Below are 18,689 nucleotides of genomic sequence, written 5' to 3' on the forward strand. Positions count from 1 at the left end.
TTACTATCTACTGCTTTAATTTGAGATTATTTATTTCATCCTGCTTTCCTAAACTTTTCATCCCACAGCACTTAACAGAAAAAAACATCACGAGCAAACTATTGGCGTATATCAATGCCGTTTAGATATTGGAAATATTGTTGCCATTTTACGGATATATACCGCACGACAAGACGCCTCATGAATATAACAATAATCGTGCAAGCCACCATACTCCACATCCCAGACCCATCCCTATTTTCAGCTTTAATTTAACCCTCCTCCTTATCCATCTCGTCTCTCCCCCTCTTCCCTGGCTTCGCTGGTCTCCTCCCCTTCAGCACAGCTCCCTTATTCCCACGATCTCCATGCAAATTCTTCATCTCATTCCTCGCATGCCTCTGTGCCTCCTCCACCCTCGCCTTAAACACCATCACCTCATCCTTAACATACTTATACTCATTCTGCTTCATCCCCAGCGCCGCCTCAATCCTCAACCAGATCTCCACATCATACTGCGTGACGATACTAATCGCATGTCCCGACTTCCCCGCACGCGCTGTACGACCCACACGATGGATATACGTCTTGCTATCCGGGGGAAGATCGTAGTTCAGGACGACATCGACGGACGGAATATCAAGACCACGCGCCGCGACATCAGTAGCAACGAGAATCTCGCGCGAGCCAGCGCGGAACTTATTAAGTGCGCCCAGACGCGCCGACTGCGACAGCTGGCCGTGCAGCGGGATGGCGCCGAAGCCGAGTGTGCGCAGGAGGATGGCAAGGCGCTGGGTCTCGTTCACGGTGCGGGTGAAGACGATAGCGGACTGGCCGGCAAAGTCGTTGAGGAGGTAGATGAGATAGGTGTCCTTGTGGGGGTGGGGGATGAAGAGGTAGCTCTGAAGGAGGGTCGAGACGGTTTGGTACTTGTTGGTGCTGATCTGCACGCGGAGGGGGTCGCGGAGGGAGGCGCGTTGGAGGGACTCGACTTTGGAGGACATGGTGGCGGAGAAGAGGTAGGTGCGGCGCTCGCGGGGGAGGACCTTGAGGATCTTGTCGAGGATGGGGCCGAAGTCGAGGTCGAGGAGTCGGTCGGCTTCGTCCATGACGAGGTACTTTAGGGCGCGGAGGGAGAAGCCTTTGGTGTTCTCTAGGTGGTCAAGGAGACGACCGGGTGTCGCGACGATGATATGCGGCTTCTTGCCTAGGGCTATGGATTGAGTGACCATGTCCATGCCACCGACGATGACGGCGCATCGGACTGAGATGAGAGCTCCAAGGCCCTCGAAGGACTTGGAGATCTGATATGCCAGTTCACGGGTCGGGGCGAGAACCAGACCAAACAGAGGTTGCGGTTTGTCTAGCAGAGCTTGTAGAATCGGCAGGGCAAATGCGGCCGTCTTTCCACTACCAGTCTCTGCGAGGCCGATGAGATCGCGTCCAGCCAAGGCTGGGGGTATTGATTCCTGCTGGATCGGGGTTGGGCTCTTGTACCCAAGGGATTCGCAGGCTTCGCATAACGAGTCGATGACTCCCTGTAAGGAATTAGTATTGAGTATGTCAAATGTCCATCGGGGTCCGTACGAGGTCTTTGAATGTCTTGGGCGCAACATCTTCTGCGTCGACTTCCACATCACCCGCCTTCTCAGCAGCCTCAGGTGTGGGGGAGCTGCTACTCCGTGCTGGAGCTGCTGGCGCTACTGTTTTCGTCGTCTTTGGTACATCTCCAGATGCAACATCTTTAGTAATCTTCCTCTTTTTTATTACAGACGACATTGTGGTGTTTAATGTTCAAAAGCGTCCCAGTAACGGTCCAGCGAAAGAAAGTTGTGGCTCCAGAGAAAATCTTTATCAGCTTATCGCAATCCCTGCGCTAATTTGTAGCGCAAAGTTACTACAGCCTCGAAATTATTCCTGACTTTTCATAACCCCAACTGCAACTTGCCAGCTTGCAAGACGACGCACAAAATGGCACATAAACGCACCAAGAAGCGCACTCATGTCGGGGCCAAGGGCGGCGAGAACAAGGCCGTCACTGCGAACCAGGTCAATCGCACGCCGAAGAGCATGGTTATTCGCATTGGCGCTGGCGAGGTGGGACCGAGTGTAAGCCAGTTGGTCAAGGATGTACGATTGATGATGGAGCCTGGGACTGCTGCGAGGCTGAAGGAGAGGAGGTCGAATAGGCTGCGGGATTATCTTACGATGGCTGGCCCCTTGGGTGTGTCCCATCTTATGCTCTTCTCGAGGTCGGAGTCTGGGAACACGAACATGCGCTTGGCTGTTACGCCGAGAGGACCAACGCTTCACTTCAGAGTCGAGAAATATTCGCTCTGCAAGGACGTTAAGAAGGCACTGAAGCACCCGAAGGGAGGTGGAAAGGAATACCTTTCACCGCCGTTGGTATGTTATGCGCATTATGGTATATTATTTGGACATAACTAACCCACCCCAGCTCGTCATGAACAACTTCACAGCCCCAGCAGCCGATGAATCAAAGCCCGAGTCCAAGAACAAAGTCCCCCGCCACCTCGAGTCCCTCACAACCACCATGTTCCAGTCCCTATTCCCACCCATCTCTCCCCAAGCCACACCACTCTCATCCATCCGCCGCGTTCTCCTCCTGAACCGCGAAATCGACCCCAACGATGACAGCTCATACGTTATCAACCTCCGCCACTACGCCATCACCACCAAGAAGACGGGTCTGTCACGACCGCTGCGCCGCCTTAACGCTGCTGAGAAGCTGCTGCACCAGGGTAACAACAAGAAGAGCAAGGCTAGCTTACCGAATCTGGGAAAGCTGGAGGATATTGCGGATTTCATGATTGGCGGCGAGAATGGCGAGGGGTACATGACTGATGCGACGTCTGGAAGTGAAGTTGAGACAGACGCGGAGGTTGAGATGCTAGAGTCTACGACTAGAAAGGTTCTCAACAGCAAGGCGAGGCAACGTGCGAGAGCTGCGGAGGCAAAGGAGGGCGATGCGCCTGGCGTTGAGAAGCGTGCGGTCAAGCTCGTTGAGTTGGGCCCGCGGATGAGACTTCGTATGACCAAGGTTGAGGAGGGTGTTTGCAACGGAAAGGTCATGTGGCACGAGTACATCAACAAGACCGCCGCGGAGCTGAAGGAGATGGATAAGGTCTGGGAGAAGAGGAGACAAGAGAAGGAGGCGAGGAAGAAGATCCAAAAGGAGAACGTAGAGAGGAAGAAGAGGGAGAAGAAGGCCAGCGGTGCGGGTGCCAAGAAGGATGGCGAGGAGGAGGATGACGATGATGAGTACGATGAGATGGATGTGGATGAGTGGGATAGCGAGGGGCTGGAGGGAGATGCGGAGATGGAGGTGAATGAGGACGCCGAGGAAGAGGGTAATTGGGAAGAGCAGGAGAAGGAGATTGCTGCTGGTTAGATGTCTGAATTTAAGGAATAGGAAAGGTTGGAGTTAGGGGCTATTGTACGGCTGGCGAACAAAGAGTTTTATTACTGTTAATCTGTTCTTGATTTGACCTATATAATGAATGTATGGGTTGCAAATACACTACGTAACATACCGCCCTGGGACATACAGGAGTAGAAAGATGTGAGTGAGATTTGAGATTTTGCGTGGATATCCATCATTCCACATAGCATCCAAGTGTCTCCATAAGCGGTAACCCATCACCAATACCCCTTTGTAGCTCAGTTGGATTAGAGCATCGGACTGTAATGTAACGCAAATCATCCGGGGGCCCCCGGTTCGATTCCGGGCGAAGGGACTATAACCCTTCAGACGAGTTAACTCGTCTACGGTATTCTTTTTTTGCTTTTTTTTAATATATATCTATTTAACTGTATTCAATCTCGGATTTTGAGGTATTTTACGTTAGAGCTAGGCGTCATTATTCCTTACCATGTCGCCCTCTGTCTGGATTTTTTTTGGAGTGAATTTTTTGCCCTAAACCGGCGAAATACCCCGCGCCTTATCAGGTTCGCTTGTGAGACATACGTGAATAACGTTCGATCCTGAGTTGAACCGCTGACCTATGTCTTCAAAAAGTGAATCAGCATCAAAATTACTACAGATTTAAAAATCGTAAATTTAATATTAGGCGCCCACCGCCATATTTTCTCCTACAAACCACAACAGACAGAGTTGTTGTCCTGCCAAAATTCACCTCCACAAGGCTAAGCGAAGCTTTTCCCCTCCAGAAAAAGTTAAAAAAAACTCGCTTAACCTCCCGACCGCCAAACCCCACAAGCCAGGAAATTTCATCTGAACCAGCCCACCACCCGATTTCGAGACTCCCGACCTTCCTCATCATCACCACACACGCGCATCCATCGAACACCCCAACCTCCACCATCCATAAAGTTATCACTTTGATCAGTGTAGCTACTTATCTCGCAATCCACCTGAAGCAACTTACACAACCACCGCGATAACTCCGATAATCTCGCGACGATCAATACACTGCGGGGTAACCAGCCAAGCATCCCAAGAAGCTGCCAATCCCAACACCCATCCACCATGGGGCGAACCCCAAATCCCCCAAAGGTCAAACGGCCCAACCCACTCAGCACCATCAGGCCAATTCGTGCCCCGACACCTGTGGCGCGCCCACCTCCTCCTGTCGGTCCCCCGAAGGCACGCAGACTATGCCCAAACAAAACTTGCCCCGCGCCTAAGATCGAAGATGGGATCTGTAAGACATGCGGTACTATCGTGGAGGAGTCGACGATAGTGTCGGAGATCCAGTTTGGAGAGAGCGCGTCGGGAGCGGCGGTCGTGCAGGGTAGTTTTGTGGGCGCGGGGTCGGGAGCGGCAAAGAGTATGGGACCTGCGTTCCAGAGAGCAGGTGGGGGGACTGAAGATAGGGAGAAGACGCTTAGAGAAGGTATGTGAACTCGTGAGGGAAGGGTGAAGTGATATGGTTACTGACTGAGTGCTAGGGAAACGCATTATGCAAGGTTTCGCGGGTGAACATAAGATTCCGGAGTCGGTGCTCAATAGTGGTGTGCAGATCTTCAAACTTGCTGCTATGAACAACTTCATCCAGGGAAGGAGGATGAACACCGTTGCTGCCGTTTGTCTGTATACGGCAGCGCGTAAGGAGAGACCTTGTAGGGTCATGTTGATCGATTTCGCAGACTCATGCGGAGTAAGTTTATTCCCTTTAACCTTCAGGGGAAATATACTAAACATTTTCCCAGGTCAATGTCTTCAAACTCGGCCACACCTTCAAAGCCCTCCACCAAAAGATCTCCATCAGCGCCGACGGCATCATGCCCGTCCTCCCCGAAGACCTAATCTACCGCTTCGCAACGAAACTCGAATTTGGGCAAGACACCACCAAAGTCGCCGAATCGGCTGTCCGCCTCGTCCAACGCATGAGCCTCGACTGGATGGTCATGGGCCGCCGCCCCTCCGGCATCTGCGGCGCCTGCCTGATCCTCGCAGCACGAATGCACAACTTCCGCCGCACCGTCAAGGAAGTAGTATACATCGTCAAAGTCACCACCGCAACCATCCAAAAGCGTCTCGAGGAATTCAAAGTCACAGCCAGCAGCGACCTCACCGTCGAAGAGTTCCTCAGCAACCAATTCCTCGAGTCCGCGCACGACCCGCCCGCATTCTACCAGCAATCCGAGTCCTACATCGCCACCAAGAAGAAGCGGAAGCGCAAGCGCCACCCCCTCGAGGGACCGGAGGGAGATGATGAGGAATCAGAGATCCAACGCATTCTTGACTCCGCGTCTCGCCAGTCCAGCGTAGCATCCTCCATCGACCCAGGGCTAGAAATTAACCCCTCCGGCGCCGTTCGCCGCGACGCTGACGGCTTCGCTGTCCCGCCCCTCCCGGCGGCGAAGGCAATCCCCATCGATCCCGCCCTGCTAGAAAACACCGACAACGACGACTCCCTCAATCGCCTCGTCGCGGAATACGGTGAGGATCTCCCCCCCGGCGACGGCCCACTCAAGACCTCCGCCTCGCCTGGGTCGCCGGGGAAAGTAAACGGGAAGGGGGCTACACCCCCTCCCTCGGCTAGTGCGAAATCAGTAGTCGACCAAGCGTGGGAAGAGGACGAAGAGGAAATCGAAGACGAGATCTCGGAGATGATCGCTGACCCACACACCATCGAGCACGCCAAGGCCTTCGCTACCGCTGAGCAGCGCGCCCGTGTCCACGCCATGCTTGCCTACGCCCAGGCCCCCCAGGTATCCATCCCCATGACCGCCTCAGTCGATGAATCCGAGTTCGCCGACGACCCCGAGGTGGCGAATTGTCTTCTTTCCGAGGCGGAAGCAGCGATCAAAGAGCATATCTGGGTTAACGCCAATAAAGACTGGCTCCGCGACCAAGCCGTAAAACTCTACAACCAAAAAATCGCCGATAAAGCACCCAAAGCCCGACGCAACAGAGTCAAGCGCCCTCGTATCGGGGAAGGACAAACCAGAGCGGCGAGTTCGCCGGCTGAAGCGGCGGTGGAGGTGCTGAAGGAGAGGACGTGGAGTAAGAGGATTAATTATGATGCGATTAGAGGCATCTTTGAGGGGCCGGGGAGTAAGGCTACGAGTGCGGCGCCGAGTGTGGTGGCGGAGGAGGAGGAGGAGGGGGATGTGGAGAGTACGGCGGAGGATTATAGGGTTGATGGGGAAGGGGGGGTGGGGAATGAGTTGTTGGAGGAGTTGGAGGAGGAGGAGGATGTGGAAGAGGATGTGGATGAGGGGTGGGAGGAGGGGATGGAGGATGAGGATTTTTAGGCGGGGTGGGATGGGGTGGGGTTTGTTTATGGGTGTGCGGGTGGGAATGGGGGGAGTTTATGGGATGGGGGCGTGGATGGCGTTTGCGATTGCTTTTTCTGGCGCAGAAGGGATGGGTTTTACAACAGGCGTCTCCTAATGAACGGGGGGATATACCAACACCACCAGTTGCACGGAGTTCCATGCATAATACCCCTCACCACACAACGGAACCAAATAGACAGATAGATGAAACACTGCACATATCACGCAGTATAATAATACAACACAAGGATAGAGGAAAGTAAACCTTTATAAATACAACTACATGTACCACCACCACCACCACCACCACAATTAAGTGAAGTGATCCCAGCACCCCTCGCTATGCCACCCCAGCTTCCCAAAGCAGAGTAGCTATACAAAGGAAACCCTTTTTCAGCGCTGTGGCCATTCTAATGCGCCCCCCCCCCCGGCCCGCCCCTCGCTATACCGCAACAGTGATCCCTTCCTTTCTCCCCTTCCGCCCGCACGCACAGTGCCGATAATCCAAACTTTGTACCCCTTTAGCATCCGCGTGGTTGCTATAAAGGCACAAAGTCTGGAACTATCAGCACCCTTTTCCCGCCGTGCCAAAATCCAAACAACGACGTAGTAGGTATCACCACACACTCACGCCATCACCCCCCCCTTCGGCGGCTCCGGCTCAGTAGGCGCATCCGCCGCCTTACTCCCCGGAATCGGCGCTAGGGGTTTCTCCGGCGCTCCCGTCTCAGGCCTCTTAATACTCCCACTTGGCATGAGTAGTTTCCCCTCCAACTTCTCTCCCCTAATAACCTTGAACGCCTCCTCCTTATCCAGGGTCTCGTAGTTCACCAGCGCGCGGGCAAGAAGATCCAACTCCTTGCGTTTGTCGACTAGTAAGGCGTGTGCGCGTTGGCGCGCTTCTTCGATTGTGCGACGGACTTCGGATTCGATGAGTTGTTTGGTTTCGGAGGAGAGGTGGTTGTAGTTTGTGTTTAGGTCGACGTTGCCGGCGAGGTCGGACATGCCGAATTGGGTTACCATGGCGTAGGCGATTTGGGTTGCGCTTTCGAGGTCCTGTGGGGTGTTAGTTGGGTCTGTCTAGGAGGTAAGATAAGGAGGGGGGGGGGGGAGCTTACGCCCGAAACGCCGCTGGTAACCTGATCAGCGCCATAGATGAGTTCCTCCGCCATCTTTCCACCAAGACAAACATCGATGTGAGCGCGGTACTCGCTCATAGTCTTAGAATACTTATCAATCTCCGGCAGATGCATAGTCATACCCAGACTCTGTCCACGCGGCATGATCGTAACCTTGTGCAACGGATTCGCGCCCTTGGTGAACATGCCCACCAGCGCGTGCCCCGCCTCATGGTAGGCAGTCATCTCCTTCTCCTTATCCGTGATGACCATACTCCTCTTCTCAGCGCCCATCATGACCTTATCCTTGGCCCACTCGAAGTCCTTCATCGAGACGGCGAGGGCCTTGGCTTTGCTGGCGTGCACGGCGGCTTGATTGATGACGTTCTCGAGTTCGGCGCCGGAGAAGCCGGGGGTTCCTGCGGCGAGCTGCTCGAGGTTCACGTCGGTGCCGCTGATGACGTTGGTCATGTGGTGCTTGAGGATTGCCATTCTTCCGCGGACATCAGGCAAGCCAACGACAACGTTGCGGTCGAAGCGACCCGGGCGCGTGAGCGCCTTGTCGAGGGTCTCAGGGAAATTGGTGGCGGCGAGGATGATGACGCCGCTGTTCTGCTCGAAGCCATCAAGTTCGGTGAGGAGTTGGTTGAGCGTCTGCTTAGCGTACGAGGCGTCGCGGGCGCTGCGCTTGCCGCCTATGGCGTCGAGCTCGTCGATGAAGATGATAGCGGGGGACTTTGCTTTAGCGCCTGCGAAGAGCTCGCGGACGCGCTTGGCGCCGACGCCGACGTAGATCTCATCGAATTCGCTGCCGGACATGAAGAAGAAGGGGACGCCTGCCTCGCCGGCTACTGCGCGAGCGAGGAGGGTCTTTCCGGTACCGGGAGGACCGACGAGGAGAACACCCTTGGGGAGCTTGCCACCAAGAGTCGAGAATTTTCCGGGGTTCTTGAGGAAATCCACAAGCTCCTGAAGCTCCTCCTTCGCCTCGTCGCAGCCGTGAACATCAGAGAAGCGGACTTTCTGATGCTCAGCCTTGGCCTCATTATCCGCCTTCGCATTGCCGACCTTCTTGAATATCCCCACCGACTCAATCAGCACCGTGAGGAGCGCAAAGCAGACGTAAGTGAACAACGCGAAGTAAAGCGCAAGCTTCACCCACTTAAAGATCACACTCCCAATCGTCTCCTCAACAACAACATAAAGCGGGCTCTCCTTCGCACCATTTCCCGCCCCATCCCTCCCCCTCGAAACCGCCACATTCCCCCCCCTCGACGACGCCGCAACAGCCTGTCCAATAGCCTGGAGCTGCGAATTATTCAACCCGCCCCCGCCATTATTCGCCATCCCCCCAAACCCCCCTGCCATTTCATTACCAAACCCCGCACCGCCGCCTCCACCACCAAGTCCCGAAAGCGCCTTCTGATACGCAGCCTCGCACGCATTGTTAGATGCAAAATGCCCATTCTGATACCTCTCCACCACAATCGCGCCCATATTCGCGCGCAGCAGCGCCTGGTAAAACGCATTCTGCGCCGTCGCGCTATTGGGGTTCTTGTTCGCCACCTCCTCCATATGCGCGAGCAAGTTCCGCGAGGTGTTGGCGCCGAAGACGGTGCGCTGTTGCGGCTTCAGGATGCGCGTGAAGGGTGTGCGTGGCTGGGAGAGGCGGAAGGCGGTGATGCTGGTAATGGATCTGGATGTGGAGAATGAGGCGGGGAGACGGCGGGCGAGGGGGTTGGCGGCGGCGAGGGTGCCGCGGCGCATTGGGGAGAGGGTGTCGCGAGCGGTGAAGGGGGTGAGGGTCGCATTTCGGTATTCGCTGAGGGAGGAGGTCAGGCCGCGGGCGGTCTGGAGACACTCGGGGAGGACAGGTTTCGATGGCTGGGGAGGGAGAGTTAGCATCAATGCGCTGAACAAGGCCGCCTGGGTTGATGGAGAACTGGGAAGAAGGAGATTAAACTTACTTGTATAACCGTCGCCGCTGGAGGCTGTACTTCCGACCGCTGCGAAGGCCTAGACTGTGTCCTCGACCCGGCACTCCGCAACGGCGCACCCATCACATTAACCATCGACGGCCATAGCTCCGTCGTAGCCGCCGCGACGCTCTGTAGACCACAAATCAGCACACCGCACTCATCCCTTTCTCTGCTCCTCCGCAATTGCAGGACGGGTTGTTGGGGCAAAAAAACCTACCGGCAAGGCAGAAGCCTGGAACGCCATCATAACGGTGCGTCCCCTTCCGAAAACCCCTATAGTTGAAAACAAAGGAAAGAAATATAACAATGGATTGAAGAAACGGCGCAGAGATGTAGGATCAAGGAGTGACCGGCCGACTTGTTGAGAGGGTGTCGCGAGATCGGTGATGTTGAGGCGACAGATCGTGTACGTCGGCATCATCAACATTTCGGCCGGTGTTCGGGGTTGTGCGCTAACCGGATGAGGTAAGGGGGCACGGCATTTGTTGGTCTGTGCGGGATTCTTAGGAGATCGATAGGAGACGATCGTGGGGACGGTAGATCTGATTAAGAATCTTTGGAAATTTGGGTAGAAATTGTGAAGTTCGGATTTTGGAGGAAATACTTTGATATATGGGCTCTGTAGGTGGGGATGGCTGGTTATATGGATTAAGATCTCGGCCTGTTCAGTCGGATTGTTTGGTTTTGGAGTATTTTATACGACGGTTTTTGAATATACTGAATGATCCGTATCATAGTCCCATATACTTGACTCTAACTACAACTCAACACTTCACAATTGCACAGCCAAATACTCATAAGCATACTGTAAATAATCCATTCCCATATCTGCAGTCATTCATCCCCCAAAAACCTAACTACAAACCCTCTCTCTTTCTCAACTATAGTTACATCCTCAAAATAATCGCCCCAAAAAACCCATCAACGACGAATAGAGAGAGAAAAAAATAGCAAAAACGACAAAAATGTGCTTCAGGGTATTTCGTTAGTACATTACATGCCCAAACCTCCCTCCCACCCCCCATCCTCCTCTCCCACCTTCCTCCCATCCCACCAGTTCCGCCGAAAATTATACACCAATCCTCCATTCCCACCAGTCATAGCTATAAAAAACCACGCAAAACAGTAAAGCCGAAGAACAAAAAACAAAAGTCCACCCATCCATCAATCAATCTCCCATCAAGGTCATCATCAAGTGGGAATCCCTAAAAGGACCCGCGAGTGTGTGCATGCGTAAGCGCTATGAATACGCAAAGATCAAAATAAAGTTGAAGACGCAAATCGAGTAGTAGTAGTGAGCAAGTGCGCCAGTGAAGAAAACAAAAAGCAGAAATAAGTAGGGCGCGCTTTTTGTGTTGGTATAGAGAGAGGGTGGTAGAGGTAGGTCGGGCGGTGGTGGTGGTGGGTTGTGTAGAGTTGAGATGGCCCGTTTCATTAGGAGGAAATGTAATAGGTGTCGGTAGTCGGTAGTTGTTCGGGGTCTCGTGGGTGTTGTGTCATCAATATAATAATCGGAATCTTGTGTGTGTAGTAAAGTAGGTGTGTGTGAGTTGGTGAGTTGGTGAGTTGGTGAGTTGGTGAGTTTGTGTTGGTATCGGTGTATAGACTTCTCGTATAAATCTATCCCCCTCCTCCTCGTCGGTATATATATGCGTCTGGCGGTGATATGTAAAAATCCAGCTATTCCCCGTGCTGTTTGTATATGTGTATATTCAAGTGTCGACACCACAGCTCCGTCGACTGATTAGAGATTCTCACACCTCGCACTAGGCAACTGCATACTCGGATCCTCAAACGCCTCCATCTTCACCTGCCACGGATCATACAAGCCCTGGGTCGTATACGAGTTAATCGCACTAATCACTTCCACCGGCTCCTGAAACGGCGCTTGGGCGTACCACTGCTCTTGCGGTGTCTGGTACTGCTGCTGGGGCGTCGGGACTACCTGCTGCACCTGCACCACTTGTTGTTGTTGCTGTTGTTGGTGCTGCTGGTATTGCACAACTGGCACCTGCTGCTGCTGTTGCTGTTGCTGGTCGATGGGAGAGGGTTGGTGGACTTGCTGGGCTGGGTATTCGAATTTCTGGAGCGGTTGTTGTTGGTGTGCGTAATACAGCTCTGGAGGCGGAGGAGTGCGTGCGGATAGCGCGGAGTAAGTATCTGAACCTGCGTCCACGGAAGGAGGGAGTGACTGTGTCGTATACGGAATCTGGCGATCTGGGATCTGTCGAGCGATGTAGGTCTGGATATGGATATTCGGATTTGTGTTCATCGTAGCCACACCAGGGTTATTTTGCTCCGAGATGAAGTAGGGGTGTTGTTGGTGGATAGTAGGCTGCTGCTGCTGCTGTTGTCGTTGCTGCTGAATCAGTTCCTGCGGATGTCTCTGATCCTGCAACGACAGCGAGCGATGCTGATAATGCTGCGGGCTCTCCGAGAGGCTATGACGCGGCGGGTAGATTTCCGCATTCGTCACGTAAGGTTGCGAGTTGCCGTTATGGTGGTGTCCGAAATCAGCAAACGATTGCGAGCGGTGGATGGCTTGGTGGTGGTTCTGCACCACGTTGTGGGTGATGACTGTGTTGAGGTCCTGGGGCCAGTGGGCCTGCGTCACGAGCTGGGGGGTTGAGGGCGACTCGCCCATGTCGGAGTCGGAGGTGTCGCCGTCTTCTAGCTCGGAGGAGTTGATGCCGCCGCCGCGCTGGTGGGAGCGGCGCTGGTGCTTTACCATTGTGGTTTTGCGGCAGAAACTGGAGAGGGTTAGGTTAGGATGCTCAGCTGGGAACGGGGGGGTTGCTGGGGGCATACCTCTTCAAGCAGCCTTCGTGGGCGCATTTATACGGGCGTTTGCCGGTGTGAATACGGCGATGGCGGGCGAGACTCGAGGACTGGGTGCATATTAGAAAGATGGCCAGAGGCAAGGATGTCGGGGGAGGGCACTCACGTCTGAGAACCGCTTGCCGCATCCTAATTGCTGGCATTGGTGAGGCTTCTCGCCGGTGTGTGTGCGGATATGGACAGTAAGGGCGCTCCTCTGGATGAAGCTCTTGTTGCAGCCGGGTGTTAGGCAGGAGTATGGGCGTTCATTGGTGTGGATTCTGAAGTGTCTCTGCAGGTCGGATTTCCTGTTGAAGTTCTGTTTGCCATGCCATTAGTATGCCATCCCTCCAAGTAAGAACGGGCGTCGTGCGAGTCCGCAGAACCGGTGACTCGACTCACCTTCTGACATGACGGCCACTCGCACTGGAAGGGTCGAACAGTGGGTTCATTCTCAACCAGCTCCATGAGTTCCATTCTAGATCCTCAGCGGCTTGATGAGTTGTGTATGAGATGCTCGACTTGGTAGGTGTGTAGTTTGCATCAGACGTCGTCACGGATTTGAGTGGTTGGTTCGTTGGTTGGTGGTTGGTTTTGGGGCGGGCACACGGGAATAAATGGGGATCTCTGGTTGTATTATAAGAAGCAGGTCCGGGGTATATAGCTCAGTTTCTTCTCTCTCTCTCCTCTCCCTGGGTCTGTGGGTGTGTTCCTGTGGCGGGATTGTTTGGAGGCTTTTTAGATCAGAGCTGGGGGTACGGCGTGGCAGCGTGGCTATCCGCAAGCCAGAGCCATCAAGAGTGGATCTTGCAGAAAGAGGGAGGGGGGGGGAGGGGTGGGGAAGGGATGTAGACGTTTGGGAGATGCTGAGCACGGTAGATGGAGGGGGGGGGGTGTGATGCAGATGGAGATGGAGGGGGGGGTAGGAGGGAGAGGGCAGGAAGTGGGTTGGGACTAGGGGGACAGGTGGAAGGGAGTTGCATTGGAAATGTGGTTGATTTGGACAGATCGGAGATAGTGAGGGTTAGGTGAAGAGCATGGGAACGGGATGGATCAATGGATGCGCTAGTAGAGATGCATGGAGGAGTAGTGTGTAGTATGTAGTAGTGTAATAGTGGGTGTAGGTTGTGTACCTTTCACAAATTTGTACGAGGGGGATTGTATTGGATTGTGAGAGTGGGAGTGGAAGTGGGGAGGAAAGAGAGAGGAGGGGGGTTAGAGTGATGGGCCGACAATGCCGTGATAGACGTTTTTTCTTCTTCACTATGGTAGGGGTATAACATGGTATAGTATCGGTGTGAAAAGGAAGGAACAGCAACAGCAACAGAAGGAGCATGAGCGGGTGAAAAAAGGCGTGTTATCGTCCTGCTGTGTGTGATCAAAGGCACATACATCCCTCCTCTCCATTTTCCCTATTCCCTAACAACCCATTTTTTCCTGGGGTCTGGCTGCACCACGGTTAGTTTTCCAGTACCAGGTCCCTACCCAACTCTCTTCTCGCATTTTCCACTAGCTCCATCCTCCTAAGACACTCTAGTGGTATTATGGAAGGGGTGGAAGGGGTGGAGAGGCAAGAAGGGGTTGCACTAGAATCGATCGTGGCCTGTCCCTGTCCCTGTCCCTGTCCTTACATACTTATTACGCTAAGGGTATATATGCGTATCCCTGTCTATAGCCCCTTGAACTGGGGGGTGGGGGGAAGGAAGTGTAGGGTGCTAGGGTGCAGGGTGGTAGGGGAGGGGGTTAGGGGGCTTGTCTTGTCTGCCCTGTCATGTCATGTCAAGTGCAAAAACCCACATGTGTGCAGTGTAGTGTGCCGTATAGTGTGGAAGTATGGAGACTATAGTAGTCCACATTACACTTACTAGTGGTACTCCGTAGTGGAGAGGACAGTAGTGCAGAAATAGAAAGAGGGATAGTAGGAGCAGGAGTAGGAGTAGTAGTAGAGTAGTAGTAGGAGTAGTAAGGGCGAGTTGTAGGGGCGAGTAGTAGGGGCGAGGAGTAAGTAGTAGCCGTAGAGTAGAGTGCCACTAGTGTATGTATGGGCAGCAGTAGGGGCAGAGACTACCGACAGACAGACAGGCAGACAGACAGACAGGAATCTAGTACGGAGGTAACTAGACCACATAACCTCCGTTCTCCACAACAAACTCCAACACAAATATCCACGGAGAGGAAGTACATCTACCTCTACCACCACTACCAGCACCGCCGTCACAATTACACACACGCCGCCGCCATACTATATCACGCATCCATCGCATTCACACTTCCCCGTACTAAAAAGCCCAATACTAATACTAAATGCCCCAAATACAATAGAGTAAGTACACATTTCCCAGTATATGCACTTACTCACTCCCCGACTCAAACACAACGCCCGTCGTCCAGTCCTTCTCCTTCTCCCGGGTCCCAGTGGCGCTGCTATTAGTCGGCGGCGTCGGAGAGGGGACTAGCTGGAGCCAAACAAGGGGCCGATACTCGGGAATTCATGTGAGTCCGTCTGTCTTGTCTCACACGCAGGAATTCTTCAATGGAAAACGCCCGCCGCCCGCTGCCTGTCCCGTCCCAGTCCCAAGGGAGGAGTTTGAGTGCCGTGACGCCCTCGAAATCCATCGATTGATCTAGCTGGTATCCATTCACCTGATTCATAAACACACGATGTATACAATACCCCACAACCACCACTCACTCAAAACAACCATCGATAGTCTATCATGCCCTAATAAGACCGAATGAATCCCCCTCTCCGTCATATCCACATCGATCTTCTCCCATCTCCCATCTCCCACCCCCCCCACCGCCCCGCACGCCCATCAATGATCTCAGCTACCAGCACCGCGATCCGCTCGCTCGCTCGGTGATAGACGAGCCCCATCCATCAATCTCGCCCGTCACTCACCCATCATCTCACTCACCTCCGCGGAGATCCCCGAATCTCACACTACACAAAAACTAGTCCAGCCAGCTATCTCACTACACATACACTACGCCAACTAGCTAGCCGGTCTCACACACGAAGTGGGCTGACTTTTCCTCATAGATCGCGGGTCTAGCTCTCGCTCACTCGCTTGTCTACGCATTAACCTTCAAGACACGGGATGGATAGCTCGTCAGCGCGAGTAAGGATCTAGCGCCGTATCGCGTGGCACACGGGTTGGGAAGAAGCGCGGATTGGGGAGGGCGGGCTGGGCTAATCTGCCTAACTAACTAGCTGAGTAGCTAAACTAGGTGCCCTACGGACGTACTACTTTGCTGTATGTGTGGTAAAGAGGCGAGCGAGGGGGGGGATTAGAGATTACGCATCTCCTGAAATAGAAGTATCCAAAACCAGACTACGCACTCTCTACTCTGCCTATTCTGGGAAGTGATACAGCGCAGTTACTTTTACTTTCCCAGATCGATCTAAGACACACACACACAGAGAGAGGAGGGAGGGCACATCACAACTTAAAGGGGTCTTAGTTCATCCGAAAACTTCGAAAGTGAGACTCACTCCGCCGCCCGACCGACTGGACGGGGTAGGCGATGGAACAACCCCGAACTCCGTTTGTTAAGGCATGAACAGTCCAGTCGGGCGACTCGGGCGACTCGGGCGACTCGGGGCTTGGAGGCTGCTTCCTCACAAGCGCAGGATTACCGCCGCCGCTGTTCCGTGCTTATGCTGGGGATTGGGATTGGAGATTATAGTATGTGTTACGATATTGTGCTGTTAAGTAAGGGATTGAAGCTTAGTAGCATAGCAAAGCAGGGAATTCGGGTTTCATAACCACAGTAGCTGGGCAATAATATCCCCATCCATCACCATTACCACCAAAGTATAGTATAGCCTCGCCAAAGTATACGTACTCCACACACCACCCACATACCACGAACAAACACGGCACGGCAGAACAACCTCGGAACCTTCGCTTCTCCGCGCCCTAACCCAAAATCAGGGAGCGAGGGGAACGAAGTGCCAGCGCCCTAGTCTCGATCGGGGGTAGAGTCAGGAACCGGACTTTGCTGGGCTCCGAATACGGTGTGCGACATTGTGCGAGATTGTGTGAGATGAGGGTTGCGTGTGTGTGTGTGTGTGTGTGTGCCGCCGTGCCGCGCTGTGCAGGGAGTAGGAGTAATTAGTGAGTGGCCCCCGAGACGTACTGTACTTTACTGATGAGAGGATTGTGCTGTATACGCGTATTACCCCGTGCTACTCGGAGGATATCCGTGAACAAAGTTAGTAGCTACCACCCACCCCCAATGTCTCGGAGCATAGCCCGTCATCGACCTACCGCAGCTGCCGTCTCTACCATACCATCCCCATCCACAGGGTCTTCCACCTCCCACATGGACACGGCACAGTGTGGATATACCTTAGGACACCGGCCTAGCCAAGCCAAGGAACGAGATATCATATCATATCAGCCAGGTCGGGGTCGTGGTTCTGGGTCGATGCCTCGGTGATGTTCCCAGTGCTTATTTGGGCTGGGCGTTCATTGTTGGTGAATCACCACCCTCGTTCGTTGGTTCGAGGGCGTGTGGCGATGGAGATTATTATTATGATTTGCCCCATTATCATATATTAACACCGAGAAATGTCCACCTGCCAAGGGACCAAAACCCCACCTTTCATATTCCCCAATCCCACGTTTTGCGGTTCGGTAGAGGTGTGCGAGATGATGACCAAGAGGCTTGCTAATACCAGTTTGGTGCGAGTACTGTGCCGTCGTTCGTCGGCCAGCTTATTGTATGTATGTAGCGGCCCAGCCAGTTATTAGTTATTATATTAGTTATTAGGTTACAAGTCAGTCAGGTCCAATCCAGTCCAGTCCAATACCAATACCCAATACCGATACAAACACAAATACCGTCAACGTACTGTACTGTACTACTGCACTGTAATAAGACACACCCAGCGCCCAGCGCCCGCCAAGCCCTCTCATCGCCTTAACTTCCCCCCTTGGACCTAGGCTTGCGCGGCCCAGCTTACCAAAAGGCGCGCTATCATGCGCTGGGGGTATCCACTCTCCCCTCTCGCACTCTCTGTTACTCGCTGTCTACTCGCTGTCTCGTACGTACAGTGCAGTATGGTACGTACTTTTGATTCTTCTAGGGTAGGTTAGGGTAGGGTAGAGGGTAGTTTTGCAGCTGCTGATCGATGCTGGCTCGCTCCCCGGATATCGTATATCGTACCGGGAGGCCGGCCGAGGAGCGTAGGTAAGTTAGGGCTTGCATACCATGCGGGGATGGTACTTTCTACGACTACTGTAAAGAGAGTGTACGTACTCTATTCCGATCCACCGTGTTACCTCATAGCAGCTTTCCCTCGAGATGCATACTCAAACACACGCATTACGGTGTAAATATACTTTTAGATTATACCGCGACAAGGAGATACGGCAAATATCCTCTCCTTCAAAGGTAATTCTCCTACCCTGCGAGCGGCGTTGCACACGCGCTTCGTGTGAGACCGCGAACAGGTGCAGATGCTGCACAAGCGCGGCATATAGCACATCAAGATTATCATGCAGGAGGGAGAGAATCCTCCGACTGGCTGTGTATGTCTAAGCACCACGCTGTAGTGATGCGGTGCTGCAGTGCTGCGCTGCACTGCCTGCTGCAGGTAGCTGTTCTATTGGGAATCGCTGGGAGGAGGGAGGCTAGGTGAGATGATAAGGGGGTGAGGTTGGGAGTTGATAAGCCGCGTTGGTACTGGCATCACTACTGTGCGATTGTGAGGTCTATCTATCTGCCGCTCGTGAGCTGGGCGTAGGCAGCATCCCTTCCAGGCAGGACGGAGGCAGGGGGCGGCTGTGGTGGTTTAGAAACATCCAAAGCCTCGAACGGGCTGTATGCGGTAGGTAAGTAATCACAATGATTGATTGATGGCTACTGCTTACCCCTTCTCTCCCGTGCCTCCCTTCCCGTCCTTCCCTTCCCCTTCCCGCGTCCTTCCTTCATATCATACCTGCCGTGCTGGGGAAGTTTCATCAATAAACGTCCTGCACTGGACTGGTGATCCTGAGCCAAGAGGAATCGTCGTATC

The 18,689-nt window shown here is 53.6% G+C and overlaps 5 protein-coding genes and 1 non-coding gene across 6 annotated transcripts; 3 read left to right on the top strand and 3 right to left on the bottom strand.

Annotated features, from left to right (window-relative positions):
• Nucleotides 1-3: 3 nt before the first annotated feature.
• On the bottom strand, nucleotides 4-1,907 carry RRP3 (ribosomal RNA processing protein). The gene is made up of 2 exons (XM_018275127.2): nucleotides 1,567-1,907; nucleotides 4-1,517 (listed from the first exon to the last, which is right to left on the bottom strand). Exons 1-2 carry the CDS (start codon nucleotides 1,756-1,758, stop codon nucleotides 252-254), a joined length of 1,458 nt encoding a protein of 485 aa, XP_018130126.1. The 5' UTR covers nucleotides 1,759-1,907; the 3' UTR covers nucleotides 4-251.
• A 22-nt stretch (nucleotides 1,908-1,929) lies between these two features.
• Nucleotides 1,930-3,525, top strand: VE01_05665 (uncharacterized protein). Its single transcript, XM_018275128.2, has 2 exons — nucleotides 1,930-2,385; nucleotides 2,438-3,525. Exons 1-2 carry the CDS (start codon nucleotides 1,951-1,953, stop codon nucleotides 3,389-3,391), a joined length of 1,389 nt encoding a protein of 462 aa, XP_018130127.1. The 5' UTR covers nucleotides 1,930-1,950; the 3' UTR covers nucleotides 3,392-3,525.
• A 123-nt stretch (nucleotides 3,526-3,648) lies between these two features.
• VE01_05666 lies at nucleotides 3,649-3,737 on the top strand (the record flags this gene model as incomplete). The annotated part of the gene is made up of 1 exon: nucleotides 3,649-3,737. It is a non-coding gene; the product is annotated as a tRNA-Tyr (tRNA).
• Nucleotides 3,738-4,258: 521 nt separating this feature from the next.
• BRF1 (transcription factor TFIIIB subunit brf1) lies at nucleotides 4,259-6,723 on the top strand (the record flags this gene model as incomplete). The annotated part of the gene is made up of 3 exons (XM_018275129.2): nucleotides 4,259-4,856; nucleotides 4,912-5,120; nucleotides 5,173-6,723. The coding sequence occupies exons 1-3, from the start codon at nucleotides 4,490-4,492 to the stop codon at nucleotides 6,721-6,723; spliced, it is 2,127 nt and encodes a 708-aa protein (XP_018130125.1). The 5' UTR covers nucleotides 4,259-4,489.
• A 460-nt stretch (nucleotides 6,724-7,183) lies between these two features.
• VE01_05668 (uncharacterized protein) lies at nucleotides 7,184-10,216 on the bottom strand. The gene is made up of 4 exons (XM_018275130.2): nucleotides 10,062-10,216; nucleotides 9,833-9,973; nucleotides 7,866-9,749; nucleotides 7,184-7,803 (listed from the first exon to the last, which is right to left on the bottom strand). The coding sequence occupies exons 1-4, from the start codon at nucleotides 10,089-10,091 to the stop codon at nucleotides 7,375-7,377; spliced, it is 2,484 nt and encodes an 827-aa protein (XP_018130123.2). The 5' UTR covers nucleotides 10,092-10,216; the 3' UTR covers nucleotides 7,184-7,374.
• Nucleotides 10,217-10,893: 677 nt separating this feature from the next.
• VE01_05669 (uncharacterized protein) lies at nucleotides 10,894-13,465 on the bottom strand. Its single transcript, XM_018275131.2, has 4 exons — nucleotides 13,064-13,465; nucleotides 12,789-12,980; nucleotides 12,653-12,732; nucleotides 10,894-12,594 (listed from the first exon to the last, which is right to left on the bottom strand). The coding sequence occupies exons 1-4, from the start codon at nucleotides 13,136-13,138 to the stop codon at nucleotides 11,589-11,591; spliced, it is 1,353 nt and encodes a 450-aa protein (XP_018130124.1). The 5' UTR covers nucleotides 13,139-13,465; the 3' UTR covers nucleotides 10,894-11,588.
• Between the last annotated feature and the right edge of the window lie 5,224 nt (nucleotides 13,466-18,689).

This window comes from Pseudogymnoascus verrucosus (assembly GCF_001662655.1).
Source record: "Pseudogymnoascus verrucosus strain UAMH 10579 unplaced genomic scaffold scaffold_23, whole genome shotgun sequence".
NCBI classification, from domain to species: domain Eukaryota; kingdom Fungi; phylum Ascomycota; class Leotiomycetes; order Thelebolales; family Thelebolaceae; genus Pseudogymnoascus; species Pseudogymnoascus verrucosus.